The sequence below is a fragment of the Cenococcum geophilum genome, assembly GCF_001692895.1.
Source record: "Cenococcum geophilum 1.58 unplaced genomic scaffold K441scaffold_32, whole genome shotgun sequence".
Lineage (NCBI taxonomy): Eukaryota > Fungi > Ascomycota > Dothideomycetes > Gloniales > Gloniaceae > Cenococcum > Cenococcum geophilum.
In genome coordinates this window covers 1,283,728-1,302,843 of record NW_027137590.1, presented here as the reverse complement: position 1 = coordinate 1,302,843, position 19,116 = coordinate 1,283,728, and the positions used below count along the sequence as shown (strand labels likewise).

Below are 19,116 nucleotides of genomic sequence, written 5' to 3'. Positions count from 1 at the left end.
CTCTACCTGTTAAATAGACTAATTAGGATTTTCCATACCGGGTATATAAAATTGTTACTGGCTTAGTTAAATGCGGGGGAGTCTTAGCAAGTCAAATCTGACCAATTAGATAACTTTAACCGCCGGTTAAAGTTCCTTAATATCCTCGCGCCGCGTATATATACTACCCGTCTCTCTATATACAAAATTAAGACGCTCTTTCCCCTCTAAATTTTTTCCTTACTAAGGTTTTTTATAGGGTTTTATTAAGGCTTAAGTATATAAAGGATCGGGGACGACCCTTTTTAAAGGGGGGGGCATTATTAGGTAAAACCTAAGTAGATAGTTATATAGCCGTAAGGTATGGGCGACCCTAGGGTAACCTAGGGGTGACTCGCCCGTAAGGCACATGCGCTACACATGCCTAGGGAAAACCCTTCCTACCTCGCATACAGACTCCTCCTTTTCCCTTAAGGATTCGTCTCTGTCTATACAATATACCTATTGTTCTATTATTGGACTCCCTATCTATATCCTCACCTTATACTTTCTAAATTCTACTAAATTCCACCTATTGTCTCTCTTTAGTGTTAACTCGAATCTTATCTTAAGTCTTATTACTTTTATTAGATAATGATTTTAATTTGTTTTAGAGATCCTATATTTAATAGATATTAATAATTTCCAATATTTAGTTAGTTCTGACTTAGAGTACATTTGCTAGATTTGGCTGTAAGTTATTATAAAGCAACCGCTTATTAAACTTTATATCTCTTATTCTAATAACCTTTTTCTAATTTAGAATATAGATTTGGAATATATTTATTAAATTGTACCTTACTAGATATCCTATATAGGCCCTTAGCGCAAGCTTATTTAGGCATAAAATATTATATTTAAGAGGGTAGGCCCTATAGCCATAGACTTATAGGTGGCCTATATTTAGTTTTAGTGGTAATATACCTATAGCTGACTAGATTCTTTTAAAAGGTATTTACCACCCGAGTCTTCTACTAGGCGTTTAATTAAGTAGATAGGTAGCTACTTTATAAACTTTAGGATATAGCTTTTTTAGTAAATAGGCCTTAATTCTTATACACCAAGCCTTCTATATAATTACCCCCCTAGATCGTTCCGCTAGACCGTTCTATAATTAAGTATTAGGTACTAATCTTTTAAGACTAATTCCTTGTTTAGCTACCTATTCCTTAAATTCGCCTATAAAAGACGTCTCTTTATCTATATAGATAATGGCTACCTTAAAGCCATATCGTTATTTAATAACATTATAATATTTAATAACAATTTGGGTGAGGGACGACTTCTTAGCCATTATCTCTACCTTATTTATTCACGTCGCGTCGTTAAGGAAGTATACCGCGTACTTATCGCCATTAAATGCGACTATTCCGGGTATTAAATTAAAGTAGATTTTATAGAAAGGAACTAGTAACTAAGTTAGAGGTTTTCTAGATACCACCTTATAAGCTTTGCTTACTCTACATAATTTACATTCTACCGTCGTTAGGCCTTTTATAATCGCGCCTGTTACTAACTAAAGTAGTTACTTAATTACGTCTTTTCCTATATAGCCTAATTACTAGTATTATATATAGCCTTTTGCCTAATTTAGCAGAGGCTTTAATAAATGCTTTATTAGCTTTAATTAAGTCGCAAATAAAGCCTTAGGTAAGTTACTTTTTGGCTTATTATATTCGATAGTGTTTTAACTATAGTGGCGGCTATAGTAGGCGTATATCTCGTTGTCGCTATAAATAAAAGTGTTCTCTTTATTATTCTAGTAGACTCCCTTATTATTAAGCTTATTAAGATATACTAAGTTAGTATAGAAGCCTAGTATAAAGGCTGCTCCTAAGAGCCGTATCTATCTCTTCCCTTTAGGGTTATCTATTATAACTATAGCTATACTATAGCCTACAATTTCTTCTATATATAAGCCCGTGTAGACGCGTTCTAATATAGGCTTAATATCGCTAATAAATCTGGCTCTATTGTTAAAGACATATAGGCTAGTTCCTAAGTTAAGAATTATACTATTGCAAAGCTTGTAGTCGGAAGCTATATTATAGGCTCCTATATAATAAACTGTAAAGTTTCCGTGGGGCTCTTAAGAGCTCTACTAGTTACCATCCTTTGGCTTTTTATTAGCTCAATCGTCCTTCTTATTGGCTTAATTATCCTTTTTAATTTGCTTAATATAAGCCTTAATTTTAGGCGTTATATTAGCAATCTTCTTATCTACCTTCTTTTAAATTTTATTACTTAGTTTAAACCACGATGGGTAAGGAATTAACTCTATAATGTACTAGCACTTATTAAAGTAGTAACGTTTTCCGTATAGGTACTCTAGCGGCGGTTACCTTTCCTTCTTCTGCTTATCTGCTAACGATTAAGGCTTTAATTTAGGCTTTAAATTTAGTAACTCGTCTTTAAAGGTGACTCTAAATAATCCTCCTTATAAGGTTTTGCCCTTCTAGGCGAGGTCTATATAACGGTGGTTTTGGTATATTTTAACCAGTTTAAAGAAAGTAGGAAGCGTCTTCTTCTCTTACTTACGCTTATTAAGCTCGTTCTTCCAATATTCTAACTAGCTTAGTGTAATTAATTTAACTACGTATGTAAAGTTTTTTACTAAATAATTACTATCTACCTTAGGTAGAGCTTGCTCCTTATACTTAGTATATACCTTCTCCCACTCTTATAACTAGATCTTAAAGTTCTGGTTCTAAGGCGCCTTCTTAAGCCTTATATATTAAGTGGCTATTTAAAGCTTTCGGGCGTGGTTAGTTGGAGTAATTCTCTTCTTAAGAGATACTAAGACGTTATAGGTAGTGGTGCATTTAAACGTGTAGATAAGGTAGGTATATAAGATAAAGCTTAGGATATAGCTGCGCAACGTATTAAGAGCTAACAGCTGTTTTCTATATAGCTTTATATTGTCCCTATAGTCGGCTTTAAGCGTATAGAGCTCCTCCTTCTCCTCCTTATCTAGGTCCGCGAGCTTTATCTTCCCCCAGCTATTAGTATCCTTGGGTAAGGCATAAATAGGTTCTTTAAGCTATAGCAGATCGGTCTTAGGTATTAATGGGTTAATATACTTCTAGAGACGATTATTATTCGCTTTTAACTTAATAACCTTAATCTATTCGTCCCAATTGTTTGGGCTTATAAGGATAACAAATAATATAATAACGGGAGGGGTTTCTTATTAAGAAGTTATTGTAGGTAGTTATCTATAATTAAAATAATAATTAAAATTAATAGGAATAAAGGCTTTGGAATTAAAGATAATATAATAAACGGCCCGGGCTTATAACTGTTGAACGGATGATTAGGAATGAGAACTCTGTTTATTAAAGAGGGCTCTAGAAGCTCTCTTATATACATCAGGTAGGTCCAAATACAATGACGACGACGTCGTCATGTAGTAGGTCATAGTTAAGAGAAACAGGTAATGAGACGTTCAATGAGACATACGAGCTCAAGATACGAGACAACTGAGACATAGTTCGTATAGACGATCTAGGTCGTCAGACAGTATTACGATGGTAGTAAGGAACTTCGATTCAGGTCGACACGTATGGATATTTGCATTGATTCGTGGGAACAGCCTCAGCAACGCATTGCATGCTTACAAAATAGGAACTGAATATACCTAACTATGGCAAGGCCAAAGGGTCTCAAATCTAGGAGTTGGTGATCTCTTTAGCAGTGTTTTAGATGTAAGCATCGTTGCACTCGCACTATCCATGTTTCAGTATCGGCATGAACTTCGGCGGCACGTATGTTCCCATTTTCTTAATACCTCTCCACTTCTATTCCCCTGGATTACAGCCAATGGCCACTTACACCTGTCATATCGCAGTTCCTGCTCATAATTCTCCCAAATATTTTTCTCTCCATAGCATCCCTCTTCGGCTACTCCTTCCTCTGTCATGCCGTCGGCATCGCACCTTCCAAGGGCCTCTCATTTGTTAGCCATAGCCTCATTTCGCGCTCGTGCAACCTGCCACAGCCAACCTTGGCGGCGATCTCAGTCTTGTTGCGGTACTGTGCATTGTCAGTGGAATATTAGGTATCCTCTTCGGACCCACAATGCTAAAGTGGATAAAAATACCCGAAGCACTGAAGCATATCTTATATTCCAGTCCCTAAGGAAATGGATAAATCAATTCGTAAAAAGGAAACCTTAGTATCTTCGTAGCAAGCGCTAATATATGAAAAGAATAGATGACTACATAACCCGCGGAGTTACTCTAGGTGCAAACTCCTCTGCCATGGCTACTGCCCTCCTACTCGTCTCAGGCCCTCGCGCGGTCGCGTTCTCGAGTCTATCCATGAGTCTTTTCGGCACGGTGACTATAGCATTGACGTCAGTTCCGCCAATTGTGAGAATTGTTGCAGGTTTAATAGGACAGTAGGGGCTATGCATTAGAGGATAGAATAGAATAGAAATGGATTAGGTTACAACATATATAGGATGCATTTATGCATGTAAGATATGGCCAAAAATACAACGAGAGATATGCGGAGAGATTTTAGAGCTCCAGAACCTTAGCTCTGTCTTGTCATTCTCGCGTGACACAGATGTTTTCAATGGTACGATGGGCAACATTCATGTAGCGTGAGATAAATTGCAGTGGGCGCGCAGGTAATTGGACTGGTTTCATGACGATGGAAGTTTCTGTGGCATAGACTCATCCTTTATGAAAGCAATGATAATCCAATGAAGACTTTTATCCAGCCCTTCATACTACGATTGGAGAAGGTTGCTAACTTGTTGCAATAAAAGCATCCAAGAGACGAAATCTAAAATAAAATAGATATTAGTGAGCTTCAGGAAATGCTCATTTACTAACCGAAAATTGTGAGATAATGCTCCCCTTACGGGGGTAATCTCCACGTTTGACATAACCTTGAACTTCCCTTTGACTTCTTCAATAGTACGATCACATGAGAAGCGATTGTGAGGCTGCTAATCAACAAAGTTTGAAAATCGACGTGGTCCTAAATTGTTATGAGTTATTCTAAGTTTAGCGATGTTGTCAGTGTTGATGCAAGTGGTCGGGCTCAGATGCAGGGACAAAAGCAACTTGACTCGCGCATCTCCTCGAACAATTGAAAGACCATCCGAGGTGCCACAACTCCGTCGCTCTCAGGTTCTTACTGTCACCCTCGCCTTAATCCTGTGCCAAAAATGCCAATGGAATTTCTAACATATTATCTCCCGCCCCACGAGGGTCTACTTCCCAAATGGCTGCTCCTAGTACTTACCCCTACCCGCCCACCAGCCTCCAAACATCCCACTAACAACCCACTAAGGTCTCCGTCATATCAATTGGTAACAGCATCCAAGCTTACAACACCCTTCACTACACGGCACGCGTCTACTCCGGCAGTGCCATCTTTCCCGGCTCCAACACACCCTTGAACCCCGTCACTGCGCTCAGTGCGCGTACCTTCGGCACTTGGACTTTTCTCTCCTCGGTAATCAGGCTCTATGCTGCCTACTATATTGACAACCCGGCTGTATATCAGCTTGCGCTGTGGACATACGTGGTCGCGTTTGGGCATTTCGTCAGCGAGTGGCTGTATTTTGGTACCGCGAGGTGGGGGAAGGGGCTTGCGGGACCGGTAGCAGTGTCGACGGGGAGCCTGGTATGGATGTATTTGCAGTGGGGATGGTATATGTCTTGAGAAAGTGGAGAAGACGGTGGAGTGGATTAGTGGGGATCTTGTAAGAAGATCGGGAGCCGAAAGAGAACGTGGTAAATCTTGGTTCGGGCTTTTAGAGACGGTAATGTGGATGGATATATGAACAATTGGTTGTCAATGCACGAAAAGAGGTCATGTCACGGATGCATTAGTGGGAATCAAAAAGTTCTATACCAAGGTGATTTTCACGAATCTTTCTACAACTACAATCTGAGATCATTGAAGCTTTTTCCGATACAACTCACCAGCGCAGTTTCGCAGGCGTGTTGCAGCTTGTTCCGGCGTGATGTCTCGCTGTGGTTCTGCCATCATTTCATATCCAACAAGGAATTTCCGGACCGTTGCGCTCCGTAAGAGAGGTGGATAAAAGTGCATGTGGAAGTGACTAGCTTCAATCTCTTCTTTTGTCCCATCTAAAGGTGCTTGATGAAGCCCCATGCCTAGTGTTGTTAGGAATTTTACCTAAAAAAAATATAAGGTTGCCAGCACTTACTGTAAGGAAATTGCGTCTCGAATAAGTTGTCGTATCTTCTTGTCACCTCTGCAATCGCTTCTGCTAGATCCTCTCGTTCTTTATCATCAAAATCCACAAGAGCCCTTTTGTGCTGTTTGCTCACAATCATGACCTCAAATGGCCACACCGCCCACCACGGGCATAATGCCAGGAATGATCCATTTTCAAACACTACTCGTTCTTGTTTCGCTGCTTCTAGAGTAGCATAATCCTCTAGCAGATTTGCACCACCATGTTCGCGTCGATAGTTCTGCAGTTGCTCTAGTTCGAGACTCGGTTCTTCTGGTAAGCTGGTTGTAGTCCAGACCTGGCCGTGCGGATGTGGATTGGAGCAGCCCATTGCAGCGCCCTTGTTCTCGAATATCTGCATATACCGGTATTGAGCATTTGGGGCAGCGAAACTCTCCTCATGGCTATGAGGGGCTATCGTGGTAGCGCTTGCTACTTGGACAAGTGACGATTTAGGGCTGAGATGAGCAGTGTAAAGCTTCGTCCAGGTCTGAATAATGGGAACAATTTCCGCTGGAGTAAGGTCCGCAAGTGTGAGGTTGTGTGAGGCAGAAAACGTGATCACATAGCATTTTCCAGTTACTGGCTCGGCACACAGTAGGCGGCTTGACAGGCCTGAGAATATCATAAGCCGCAAAGTATGGGTGACGGATGAGGGAGCACAGACCTTCATCCTTGTTCTCAGGACTATATTCGTCCTGCTCCTCTTTTACAGCACTATAATCATTGACAAAGGCGAACGTTTTCTCGTACTTCGGGTTAATGTCGCCTTGTGCGCGCTTATTCCCCGGGCAGAGATAGCACTGGTGATTATTTAGGAGATGTATAGCGAAAACATTGATTTGTATATAGGAAAATGGATTGCTCACTGACGGATCATAGTCCGGTAGCGTAGTCTTAGATGCAGCTTCCTGTTGACCTCTAAACGGAAGTAAGGCCATTAGTCAGCCCTAATGTTCCTATGATTATTCAGTTCATATTTCTTACTGCCATGGTCTCTTGGTCCGATGCGGGGAAACTAATACCCAGCTGCCTCTCAAAGAATTGAATCGCCTATGTGAAATGTCATCGAGAATTGGCTTGGGCATACTGAAATAATTATTCGCCCAAGGACCTTCGAAATGGAAGTTCACTACCTAGAAAATCTCTAGACGGACGAATTGAAGAAACAGTTGAACAGTGACGCACACTAAAATACAAGCTTTTTCAAAACTAGTGGCTGAACCTTAATAATCGGATCAGAGCGGCCCGAGCAGAGGCCGCGTTGCAGAACAGCTCCGAGCCAGCAATACGTTGATCTTCATTAGTGTGATATACAAACCACCACAGCATCTTCAGTTGTCCTTGCAACCATAGCAGCAATGCTACCGAGCTCTTCAACTTCTCACAATCCATATGATCCATACGACACCGATGCAGTCGAGCGGGACCTTATCGATCCAGATGATGGTAAAGAGCTGCCTGGAGAAAGTTTCATCTCACACGTAACTAATTATATCGGTAGCTACACTAGATGATCTCGATGACCCTCTACAGCCTCACTCCGACCGTGCTCCATTAACAGGCAATATTCAATCTCGATCAAGTAATCCGAATGCGCAATCCTACCTAACCTCGTCAATTCCTGGAGAAGACCGCCGTGCGCCTACAAACACCATCGACGAAACAGTATGGGAGACACTATCGAGGGATTTATTAGCTATCTGGGAAAAGATGAAGCAGGTACTCTATCCAAAATACCTACTTGGTGGAATGATGGCCAGGGGTGGAGGTATGGGAGCAGCGGAACGAGGAGAAGCAGATGGGTTTGGGGATGGCGTCAGGGGTATAGCGGGACGATGGCCAGATGCAGATGTCATTCTACAAGGAGGGATGAGCGAAGGACTGCGGGACTGGGATCTTTGGTATGGGTCCATAATTATTTGCTAACTAAACATGGCTAACGACCGGATAGGGGACCTCTAGTTTTCTGCCTCCTCCTGAGCCTTTTCTTATCAAGGGGTGCAAAGGATTCACAGAAATCACTGGTCTTCTCTGGAGTATTTGCGATGGTGTGGATCGGAGAGGCCGTAGTGACAATGCAAATCAAGCTCTTGGGTGGAAACATGTAAGCGTTCCTTCTCAAAACTATCGCTGGAGTTTTATGCTAATCATAAAACAGATCTTTCTTCCAATCTGTTTGCATCATCGGCTATACCTTGTTCCCCTTGGTCATCGCGTCGTTGCTGAGCGCGGTTGGTCTTCACCCTATTCCTAGGATACCGATCTACATCGTGCTGGTAGCATGGTCATTGGCTGCAGGAATAAGTATCCTAGGCGGCTCCGGTGTTGTTAGGAACCGAGTAGGGATCGCTGTTTACCCACTATTTGTGTTTTATATTGCGCTCGGATGTTTGTGTTTCATAAGCTAGACTCGACTTTTTTGAAAATGCATTATCAGGATCATTTTCCACGACAGCTGTCTATGGGATACCCAGAGGCTTTGTATTCTTATTGGGCGTTATGGGGGCTTGCCTAGCTGTCAACTTTTCAGCTGAAGGCCTTGGCGCAATCAAATGGGTCTGGATAATTTGGTAATTTCGATTTTTAACACGGCCGACTTGGTGACCTACATCTACAAGCAAACAGCGGCGGATCGCGTCGATCCTGAAAACGGGCACTTTGATGGTGGACGATTTGCGCATTACGGCGGCCTCTGTCACAGTGAATTTTAGCCGCAAAGTTCCCCACTGCGTATTACGGCATTGGTCTATCCAAGTCCCCTCACAATCCTCACTCGCAGGCGCCAAGTCATAGCCACCAACAACCATTCAGAGCCTGAACACGCGATTCCCCTCCTTACGTGCCCACGTCTTCGCGTGATTGCACAACCTGTTGAAATTCGAGTCCCACGTCAACTAAATTGGAGCCCTTGAGGCCGCGACTCGGCCGCTGCAGGGTTTCTGCTGCCAGCAAAGCGAAGAGAGACTGTTGCTTTGACCTCCGTCCTCGCCTCCAACACCTCTTCTCGTGTTCGATACAACTTCTTGCACTGGCTCGAGCCACTGCCTGAGTTCCGAAGCTTCGGGACGCTGCCGACGATCACTTTGAGCTGTAGCCGTCATCTTCGCGACCAGGAAGACGCTTATCGCATTTCATGAGCGCAATCCGAGGCTTATATTCGTGGTAGGGCATTCTGCATCCATCTTTAGGCCGTGAATTGGTTTTCATGCTAATACATGTATTTTCGGACAGAAACCTTGCTCCAACCCTCGATCTTACCCGCCGACAGCTCAAGCTCGCACGACATCGCCACTCACTACCGGGTTCGCATCTCCAGACCATATTCCCTTCCACTTCGCCTTTTGGATAAAACCCGACCATATAATCACTTGGACTCCAGTTTAGACAACATCCGCAAACCACACAGCACTGTTTTGATAAAATGGCGCGCTCAACACCGCGCCATGAATCACCACAGGCTTCCGCGGAGGCAAATGAGTCCCCTATACACACACGAGCAGCATCTTCGACCTCTCTAAGTGCGCTTTCTGCAACCAACAGCGATACAGAGTGTGGAGAGAGACCCGTCAGAGAACAGCTGAAGAAGACTACCATAGCGGCTCTTCCTGGGGATGGCCCTTCAGCTTCGGACCACCCCATGGGCGATGCTCCAAATCATGGAAAGGCCACCGAGGATGAAGCGCCCAGGCTAGAAGAAGACAGTCAGTCGAACTCCGAGAGTGATCGCGGACGATTGCGTCGGAAGCGGAGCTTTGAGGATTTCGAAGGTGATCACAGTGAAGAAAAGCCTGCCGACAAACCGGAGAGGCATACGCGCAAGAAATCTCGAGATATCAGCTCACCCCACTCCGGTCCTGACTCCAGGATCAGAAAGTCTTCTGGTGAAAGCTCCGTACCCAGGATCGACGAGCGTGGAGACGAGCCGATGAAGTCAACAGAATCGAACGGAGTAGACGATTCGATATTGTCCCAGGAAATGGACACAAAGAGCCCTACTACTCCTACAGGATCTGATTCGACGAGCAAGGAAGAAGGTATGGTAATTAGTCCTAAGAACAAGCGCAGTCGGGACGAGTATCTTCAAGGACAGGACAAGGAAATCTCCTCGCTGGCAGGAGAGGCCAACAAGATGCCTAGGGCCGAGAAAGCCAACAGCAACACTGCACCCCCTGGAGCATCTAAGGAAGAACGAAGCCCGAAGCGACATAGAGACAGTAACAGTCCCAGACTATCCGGAGGAGAAGAAGAAAAGCCCGGGCAAACAAAGGTTAGTTTTCAACGACGTGCTGTATTATTATTCTGCAGACTAAGTGTTTCACTAGATTCCCCCAGGAAGTGGCTTCTCAAACTCCTCAGCACAATCTCCCTTCGCTGCCCTATCTGGCAGCAAGTCACCGAATGCCCTGCCACAGACATCTTCGTCGGCCTTTAAAGCCTCTGGATTTGGAGCATTTGCTTCTCAGCCCTCCGCACTGGGTGCTCTTGGTGGCTCAAAGTCACCCTCACCATTCGGCTCACAGGCCTCTAGCATCAAATCTACTCCTCCTATCTTTGGAGGCCCGCCTAAAACAAAACCATCAGAAGGTGGCTTTGCGGCTTTCTCATCATCAGGAAAATCTGTTTTCGGCAATTCAAGCACTGGTGGGCTTGGAGGTAGCAAGACAGGCTTTGGAGGGACCTTTGGTGGCAGTTTTGGCGGTGGATTCGGGGGTCTTGCAAAAGGCGGAATATCCAGCTTCGCGGCGTCTGGTGTCTCAGGTATAACAGGGCTAAGCGACAAACCTGCTAAACCTTTTGGAGCCGCAGAGGACGAAGACGAAGAAGACGGATCAGGGAGCGAGGATCACGAGGAAGGGGACGCCAAGGCTCAGCAAATCGAGGAAGTCAGGAAAGATAAGCGCTTTTATGAGCAAGAAGGTAAATGCATTCTCCCTCTTCCAACTGCATCTCATGCTGACCCCTCGCAGTGGAAACGGGCGAGGAGGATGAAGAGACTCTTTTTACAGCTCGCGCTAAGCTATTCAGTTTCATTAAAGGCGACGGGTGGAAGGAGCGTGGTGTCGGGAATCTGAAACTCAACACCCGCAAACGAACATACGAAGAGGAAGAATCGAACACTCCTAAAAAGGCCAGATTCATTATGAGAGCGGAAGGTTCACACCGCGTTGTGCTCAACTCGCCAATCCATAGAGATCTTAAAGTCGGGGATCCCAAGGGCGAGAAGCCAACTGCCGGCATGGTGTACTTCCTTGGGTCCTTGGATAAGGAGCGGGCTCACGAAATGTTGCTGCTTAGGGTATGTAATTATTCCCTTTCAACGTTTTATCCTAGGCATTTGCTGACTAATTACTTCCAATAGATGAAAGCGCCTAACGCCGAAGAACTATTCAAGCGAGTTACAGAGTTACGGAAGGAGATGTAGATTCAAGTCTACTTCCTATCACCGACCCTGAATTACATGAAATTATACTTTGCATGCATCTCTACCTTATGCCTAAGGGCATGGCACCATAAATCAAGCATATAAAATCCCAATCCTTCTCATCTCTCCTTCGTCAAACATCATGGCTTCGCTCATGGTTCTGATGTTCATGTGTGTCTTCGTTTCTTTCATTCTATCATGATAGACTTGTCAACGGTATTCCTCTCTCCTATTCTACGTCATCTCAGATACATGTTGGGCGGGGCATGTTCAATTCTGGCGGGGGTAAAAGACTTGGGCCCAGGGAGGAAAGCATTTTGGACAAGCATTGGTTCTCACGCGGTGTTTGGAGCGGCATGACAAGAGCTCCTTAGTAAACAAACTTGACTTGTACGGAGGTAGAACGCAGTCTTAATAACCGCGAAACGAGAAAATATTTTCCAGAAAAGGAACCATTCCGTCCATACCTTCGCCGGCTGGTGCTACTCCCCTGCCGACTCCGCTAGGCTCACCTTCAACTCCGCCTCCAAGCCCTTCTACCAGCTTCGCTAAACTAGTATAGAAGCACTCAGGAGCCACCAGGCTGTTCGTCCTCGTGTTGATGTCCTAGTCCCATACCCAACGGCCGTCGCTCGTCACGTCCCAAGTGCAGTGGATTGAGTGCGAGCCGCCGATTGCAATGCACTGTCCGTGCGGGTCTCGGCGAGTGATCTAGATGCAGTCCTCTTGATAGTATACTTTCTTGACCGCGAACGAGGTCGACGGTCCGCTGCGGCAATTTAGAGCGCTGATGCCAGACCAGAGGTAGTAGCAAGAGCGCGGGGTAAGTGGGTAGAGCTGAGGGATAGTGGGGTGAGGGAAGCCTGTGGAATTATCGTATTAGTAGGTAATGCCTACAGGGTGGAATAAGCGGTGTACAGATGCTGTGAGCAGGATGCTCGTGAGAATCGTGCTTGGGAGGAGTAGCTTCATGGTGGAGGAGCTGAAGTTTAAATGGAACCAGAGTAAGTCTTCCACTCAAACTAAGCAGGATCTGAAGATGCCCAAAGCTTAGAATCCACAGCAGTGGAATTTACAGTCCATGAGCTTTGCCGGACCCCGGGTGACTTCGAGCGCATCCTGAGAATTACCTACGATAATATAATACGACACAGTTTTGAATACCTCTAGCGAAGAAAATATTAAATTTTGTGAGATTTTAAGCGAAAAATTGAAAAAGCGAAAAATTGAAAAGCCTAAATCCATATGGTGAGACTGTAGGTTAACTAGACCCGGTCAAATAGCTAAAGACGGTAAGCGCCTAGGAAGAGAAAAAGCGATTACGGCACAATGAAGAAAAGTTTTAGGAACTACTAGCCACTAGTCCCTGAGGGAGTGTGTCGACCGGAATTTGAGGCCATATATTGTCCTAAATGGTGCTGCCATCGTGACCGTTTCTTTTGGTGCCTATTTAGCGATCCACAATTGCCTAATCGTTTTATCGGCCAAGTATTCGATCTCTTCCCAGCTTCCTATAATTAGGATCCAATCCGCTCAGATTCAGTCTCAAAAGCCGCAGCCTTGTGTTTATGAGATATCTTGATTTTCCATCAGTACTACGCAATATTGCACCAAACTCAACCCGAGAATGTCATCACCAGCTCCTGATCACCCCAATTCCCGGATTTACGCCGCCTCTAGCGCAGTAGCCGTTTTCCTTGATGAAGAAATTTACGCGATTGTCGGCGGTGCTGCATTGGCGATTCTGGGTAGTTCGTGAGTTACGAACGACGTTGACTTAGTCGTTCGTACGGGAAGAACAACCTATGCCCGGAATATACTTCGAGAACAGAAGGCATATTTCGAGGTTGAGAAAAGGACTCTTTATACCCACTACATGAGCAACCCGCCGATAGAGATCGAAATTTTAACTCCACCTATGTTGTTCCCCTGCGAATTCGATGAGTCTACAACAACGATGGTGGTTGACGGAATCCGTATACTTCACCCCGTCTTAATTCTCAATTCAAAGTGCAGGGCCATTCTCGGGCGCGCTACGGACGACAAGAAGCGAACAGATGCACAAGATATCCAGTTTCTCCTCTCGTGGCTTAAGACGAATGCTGTTCAGTTTAGCTGGAATACTGTACCAAATGCAAGCAGAGAGTTTGTTCAGTGGTACGTTAGCGTTTATAATGGACGCGAGTACTGGACAAATGCGGGCTATGAGCTTTGAGGCGGGTTGTTGCCATCGCAATGCTGTGTACATGTTGACTCCATGTTGCATAACCGGGAATTTTAGTTGGACCTCACTAGCTCAATTGGGCTGGATGTTTGGTCGTTATATATGCGATTGGCATGCTAGGTCATCTAAGAAATGGACAATATATGGGGTTTTTGTAGCAAAGTTTGACCTAAGGCTCCTCTTGTACAAACAAGCACTCTTTAGTGAAGGCTGCAAGCCCTGAGCTTCGACAAAATCGTTCCATGGCTTGATAGAGTTGTTTAATGTGTGGATGGGACAGTAGGAGAATCTAATCATGTATTTGGCCTGGTGGAAGTACAGCCTTCATAGTTCTGTATCGTATAAACGGAAGCACCGTTAGAATTCGAGTCACTGTATCTTTCGGGATTCGTCATTTCACTTTACCTGAAAGTATATCTTAGGGATAATCATTCATTCTAAAGGAGGTGACGCCGGATCTCTCGCTTTTTAGCTTTTGCTTTGCCTACCGTGCACCAACTTCCTATGTCGATTTAGAACATCCTTTTAAGAGAACTTAGAATTCTCGCACAATACACAGGAGAATGATTTCTTTTTATCATGCACGCTATCTACGTGTCGCTTAAGATCGGACTCTCGACTGAGACGCGCATTGCATTGTCTTTTATTTGCTGGATCGACGATATGACAACAGACCGACCCGACGATGCGATCTCGTTTATGTTTGACTGATTGAGCGGAGGAGTCGGTATCGAACGCTGGTGTATTTGACTGCTGCGAGACCAATTAGGGTGGGTGTTGATATCCACATGGTGTATCGCTTGGACTATAGCTGAGAGCCTCGGACCCTTCTAGCACACTTATACTGTTTATTAGTTATATACTAAGGGAAAAGCAAGTGATTGAATACCGAGCGTTGATCCAAGCTCCAGAATAGCGTCGTCTGCCGAGATAGGCTAGAGTGCCCAAACTGTCTCCGATGACAATAGACTGAACAAATCTAGACTAAGTGAAGTTGCGTTCATTAATGCCTGCGGCTGCGTGTTTCGTGTAGTCTGCTCTTGGTATTGGCTTTCGAGCGTCATTGGTAAAGCTGTGTTGAAATTGTTCCAGTTTAGAGGGGGTTCGATGAAGGACGTAGCTGGACGAAAGGGCTCATCTCTCTCTTGGTTTATCATTGTAGCACTTTCCCTCGAGGGTAGACAGTGATTATAGAAAGAGCCTCAGTTCTTGGTAAATGAAGAATTGAATCAGAAGTGAATGAGGCTGGTACTCTTCTTGATGAAACAAAGACAGCACAAAAGATTTCACTGCTTCAAGGAAAACAGAATTCAGCCGCACTTGCAGATATCAAGGCCTTCAATCCTTGGCAATGATGACCCGATTGAGAGCATCGCGGTTTACAAGACTGATTGGCTCAGAAGGCTCCAAACCCACCTAGCAAACTGTCCCGGACATCGCAGCGCCACGCTCGCCAAAGGCTGTGTATGTCCAACCTCCAAAGAAGAATGGGGCCAGAATGATTGGTATAAATCAAATCTAAGCTGGCTTTCCACGAGATCATTGTATGTAAGGTGTATCGACTGGATGAAGCCGAGTGCCCCTGGGCCCCAATACCTCCAATGCACGCGTCTGATGGGATGTTTCATTTTGTGGCCACGGCTCTGAAACAATAAAGTACAGAAATCTTGCCTTCCAGCCCGTAAAATGTAGAACAATTTTAGCCGATGCTGCATCTACCCTCCTAATGAGAAGTTGGACTCAAATAAGTGGGTCAGTCTGCAAGTGGTGTCTTTTCCATTCTGAACGTTCCAACCTACTGTAGGCAGCCCTACAAGGAGGCTCTAGAGTGATAATTCCGTTATGAAATCGATGATGAGTGCACTCTCTTCCTGCTTCGACGCGCTGCTGATGCGACTTCCCCCCCACACAGTGAATTATGTCGATTGAAGTCGCCGGCAATCACTGCTTCCATGCACAGGTCACGCAGAAGCTCGCTTTGGACCATTCCTTTGACCATCTCCAGCCGGCTGATGAGCGTCTCCAAGTTCTCTTCCTTGGTCCTCCTCGAACATAGGTCTGGGATGTACAACGACACAATCATGAGTCTTCTTTGGCCAACATGCGCCCACCGCTGGATATCTGACCAGGTACCGACCTGGCTTCCTGCCTGCTGGGACGAACCTCGTCCACCGTGGGTTCGTGCCAGGTAGCACCGCCTCTCCATCCGAAGGAAAGCAACTGGGCTCCTAGCCTAGGATAAAGTGAAAGTCTGCGAGCGCCGTATCGTTGTGCAGCGCGTGTTGGGCCTCCCTGCTCTTCTTCAAGTTCGCCTGAAGGATCCGAAGTTCTCTATCCATGATGTTGGCATGCGAGAGTCTTGTCCTCTCTCTTGTATTCCGAGCATTCGCGGTGCGAGGCTCTATGAGGACCCTGGCAGTTCGCGCATCGCAGGTTAATGGTCTCGCAACGGAGATGACCTTCCTGGCCACACATATCGCACCTTTCTGGCGGCATACAGTCTCTGGCTGTGTCCGAACCTCCTACATTTGAAGCATGCCACCGGTGTGCGTCGCTCTTCAAACGGCGACACTATGATTGCACCTCCTCCAAATGTCACGTTGTCCAATCTCAGCAGCTTTTCCGCATCCTCTTTGTTGCCACCTTGACCACCACCGCATCGCGTATTCGAGGGAGAAGTTGACGATTCTCTCCCGTTAGGAAGTTTGGTAGAATGGACGGAGGAAGCGGACTTCGCAAGTCGAGAATATTCAAAGGATCATCTGTACCGCTGTTTTCGAGAAACCGTGCTTGAATTTCGGTAAGCTTCTGACTCTCAAACGACTCGAGTGTTGAGTTACGAGATGGTATCTGCACAGACACGGTTCGGTTAACATCCTCCATACGACGAAAGAGTTCATCAATCGGGCGGCCTCCACTCCATCCCAATTGCTGTTGGTGTTTCGTGATGACCGGTACATTAGGGGACCCAAACTTGACTCCTGCCGTGCCAGTCCAGAAATGCGCTTCAGCCGTGCCGCTTCCTATGCCGGTCCTCACTACCATGCACCCCACCGCCAATTCCTCTGCCTGCAGACGCGCTGTGAAACCGTCACTATCATCTGATTCATCGTCGTTGTTGCCTTCGCAATCGCTCTTTTGTCGTCCTAAACCTTGGCCTGTTGACCGATTCAACATCGCTGCGGCCGACTCAGCACGTACTGCCTGGTTCTGGAAGATGGTTATGTCGTACTATGACGACACACAGAGCTCAAAGGGGAAGAGGAGGGTAAAAGCGACTCCCTGAGAAGCACAACGCCGACCTCTGGACAACGCATGTGGCAGACACTGCCCACGTCGGAAACCTCAATCTGATCAAGAAAAGGAATAGAGGTACCACGAAGACCAGGCGATCTTTTTAGATAAGGATATTATTGATAGAGCGCATCTATAAGCAAAATGACTTGTGGTTAGTCATTGAGGTCTTGAGTTTGTACTCCCCGAGCCTGCATACATTTGATGAGAATTAAGTGGGAACAGTGGTGAAATGTCTTACAAAATCATTGTTTAGTGTTAGTTGAGGGGACTGGATTTAGTTTCGACTATATAAACGTCCTTGACTTTTCTATGTCATTTATACTTCCGGCGGCCAGCTAAGTCTCTTATGCGTAAGTAAAAGAGTAAATGGCAAAGCGAGAATAACTTACAATCTATTCATTATCCCTGTTGCCATCATTGTCCTCATCATTCGCGTCCTCCTCCAAGAACTCGAGCCGAGTCCTAGCAACCCACTCCTTCCACTCGGCGTCCAATTGAAGAGAATGCTGAGTTAGTTGCGGGAAATTTGCATTCCGCTCCTGATCCTAGCAATCGATAATGCCTTGACGATTAGGAGTCCAGCGCGTAATACGGCATTGGATAAGGAGATTCGGATGATTCTCCACAGTGGTAGTAGCATTGAAGCAGCAATGAGCTCCGCGCGCGCTTTTAAGGATATGAAATTGTTGGGCAGGAAGAAGCCGTACGCCAATACCAGGCCAGATGGAGCTTTGGAAGGTCGCAAAAGGGTACCAACAAGCAGATCCGGCTCGAGAAGCTGTATTGACAGGAGCACCGGCAAGTGAGAATCTTTGAGTAGTGGTGATAGAAACTACGAGAATCCACAAGACGGAGGGTAAGTGCTGGTATCCAAGCGAGCCCAGACATATAAAGTTTCGGCACGTTTAACCCAGTGATCCTGATCGTCAGAGAGCGTTGCATCGACGTAGAAGCCACTCGCGATATGGATGCCGCGGGTAGGAGGAGGAAAGGCAGGAGCCGCAGCAAACGGGTCATTCTCGGGAATAGAAAGCGAGGGATAGTTGGTGTTCTTGGGCCAAGAAGGGGTAACTGTGTCAGGAACAGCGGTGGCCATGGCGGCCAGTGAATAAGAGAGGCTGTATTCTGTGAGAAGGCTGTTAGCACTGCTGTGAAGTGCAGTTTGCAAATGCCCAAACTACGACAAGTGCTAATGGTGAAATATAATACTGAGAAACGGCGAGGGTCGCAAGAGAGGAGCATCTATCAGTAAAGCTGAAGAAATGGCCAGTACTTAGAGCACAAGGTAGAGATGTAGAGAAGTGGTGATGCTTGACCTGGGCTCCCTTCGGTCAGGCTGGGCCCCATTCCTCCTTTCAGATGCCTTGTTCTACCCAACGGGTCCGGACGTTGTTCTCAGCATTCGTTCGAAGGTCAAGTGTATCGTCGAAGGGCAGCGTCTACCTCCGCCCGTAGCGCTCATTCTGGTACTGGTATATGATCCGTTCTCTCTCTCTATCGACCTGGCTTCCGAACCGTTCGCGCGGCGTCGACTGGAGGATGGCCAAGTTAAGCTGGGCTCGTTGTGCCGACTCGTTAACAACGGAAGCTTCTGCAGGGCTATCAGGCTGCTTCGTCTCGCCTGACAATGGATAGGTGTGGAGGATCGCTGTAACGCTAGGCTCTCTTAAGGCTAAGCTGCTCTGGATCTTCTTCTAACCGTTGAAGGGCTTTGATGACATGCGGTAAAACTCGGCGTTGGCGATTATTAAAAGAGAAGGCCATGGCCGTAACGGTAGGAAATAGGCAGGTAGAAGGATGCAGCGAAGGCGGCCAAGAGATGGTGTGTTGAGAGATGAAAAGAAATGGTGGAGAAAGGATGAGCGGCCGCAGGCTAGTAATATTACTTCCGTAGTTAGGATTATAATTCGCTAATTACTTTACTAATTCTCT

General features: G+C 45.7%; 7 protein-coding genes across 7 annotated transcripts; 5 read left to right on the top strand and 2 right to left on the bottom strand.

Moving 5' to 3' along the window:
- Positions 1-3,830: 3,830 nt before the first annotated feature.
- K441DRAFT_663177 (uncharacterized protein) lies at positions 3,831-4,550 on the top strand. Its single transcript, XM_067649156.1, has one exon. It carries the CDS (start codon positions 4,218-4,220, stop codon positions 4,419-4,421), a length of 204 nt encoding a protein of 67 aa, XP_067501998.1. The 5' UTR covers positions 3,831-4,217; the 3' UTR covers positions 4,422-4,550.
- Positions 4,551-5,203: 653 nt separating this feature from the next.
- K441DRAFT_688402 (Erg28 protein) lies at positions 5,204-5,697 on the top strand (the record flags this gene model as incomplete). Its single annotated transcript, XM_067652184.1, has 2 exons — positions 5,204-5,266; positions 5,323-5,697. 2 exons carry the CDS (start codon positions 5,204-5,206, stop codon positions 5,695-5,697), a joined length of 438 nt encoding a protein of 145 aa, XP_067501997.1.
- A 55-nt stretch (positions 5,698-5,752) lies between these two features.
- K441DRAFT_183478 (galactose-1-phosphate uridylyltransferase) lies at positions 5,753-7,426 on the bottom strand. The gene is made up of 4 exons (XM_067640390.1): positions 7,226-7,426; positions 6,906-7,159; positions 6,209-6,853; positions 5,753-6,155 (listed from the first exon to the last, which is right to left on the bottom strand). Exons 1-4 carry the CDS (start codon positions 7,324-7,326, stop codon positions 5,932-5,934), a joined length of 1,224 nt encoding a protein of 407 aa, XP_067501996.1. The 5' UTR covers positions 7,327-7,426; the 3' UTR covers positions 5,753-5,931.
- A 104-nt stretch (positions 7,427-7,530) lies between these two features.
- On the top strand, positions 7,531-8,895 carry K441DRAFT_640116 (Yip1-domain-containing protein). The gene is made up of 4 exons (XM_067646606.1): positions 7,531-7,687; positions 7,743-8,142; positions 8,193-8,345; positions 8,400-8,895. The coding sequence occupies exons 1-4, from the start codon at positions 7,600-7,602 to the stop codon at positions 8,647-8,649; spliced, it is 891 nt and encodes a 296-aa protein (XP_067501995.1). The 5' UTR covers positions 7,531-7,599; the 3' UTR covers positions 8,650-8,895.
- Positions 8,896-9,276: 381 nt separating this feature from the next.
- Positions 9,277-12,157, top strand: K441DRAFT_663174 (uncharacterized protein). Its single transcript, XM_067649155.1, has 5 exons — positions 9,277-9,403; positions 9,473-10,508; positions 10,564-11,158; positions 11,209-11,537; positions 11,601-12,157. The coding sequence occupies exons 2-5, from the start codon at positions 9,663-9,665 to the stop codon at positions 11,661-11,663; spliced, it is 1,833 nt and encodes a 610-aa protein (XP_067501994.1). The 5' UTR covers positions 9,277-9,403; positions 9,473-9,662; the 3' UTR covers positions 11,664-12,157.
- A 1,133-nt stretch (positions 12,158-13,290) lies between these two features.
- On the top strand, positions 13,291-13,878 carry K441DRAFT_688398 (uncharacterized protein; the record flags this gene model as incomplete). The annotated part of the gene is made up of 2 exons (XM_067652183.1): positions 13,291-13,414; positions 13,445-13,878. 2 exons carry the CDS (start codon positions 13,291-13,293, stop codon positions 13,876-13,878), a joined length of 558 nt encoding a protein of 185 aa, XP_067501993.1.
- A 3,589-nt stretch (positions 13,879-17,467) lies between these two features.
- Positions 17,468-18,543, bottom strand: K441DRAFT_183287 (uncharacterized protein). Its single transcript, XM_067640389.1, has 2 exons — positions 17,574-18,543; positions 17,468-17,525 (listed from the first exon to the last, which is right to left on the bottom strand). Exon 1 carries the CDS (start codon positions 18,424-18,426, stop codon positions 17,854-17,856), a length of 573 nt encoding a protein of 190 aa, XP_067501992.1. The 5' UTR covers positions 18,427-18,543; the 3' UTR covers positions 17,468-17,525; positions 17,574-17,853.
- Between the last annotated feature and the right edge of the window lie 573 nt (positions 18,544-19,116).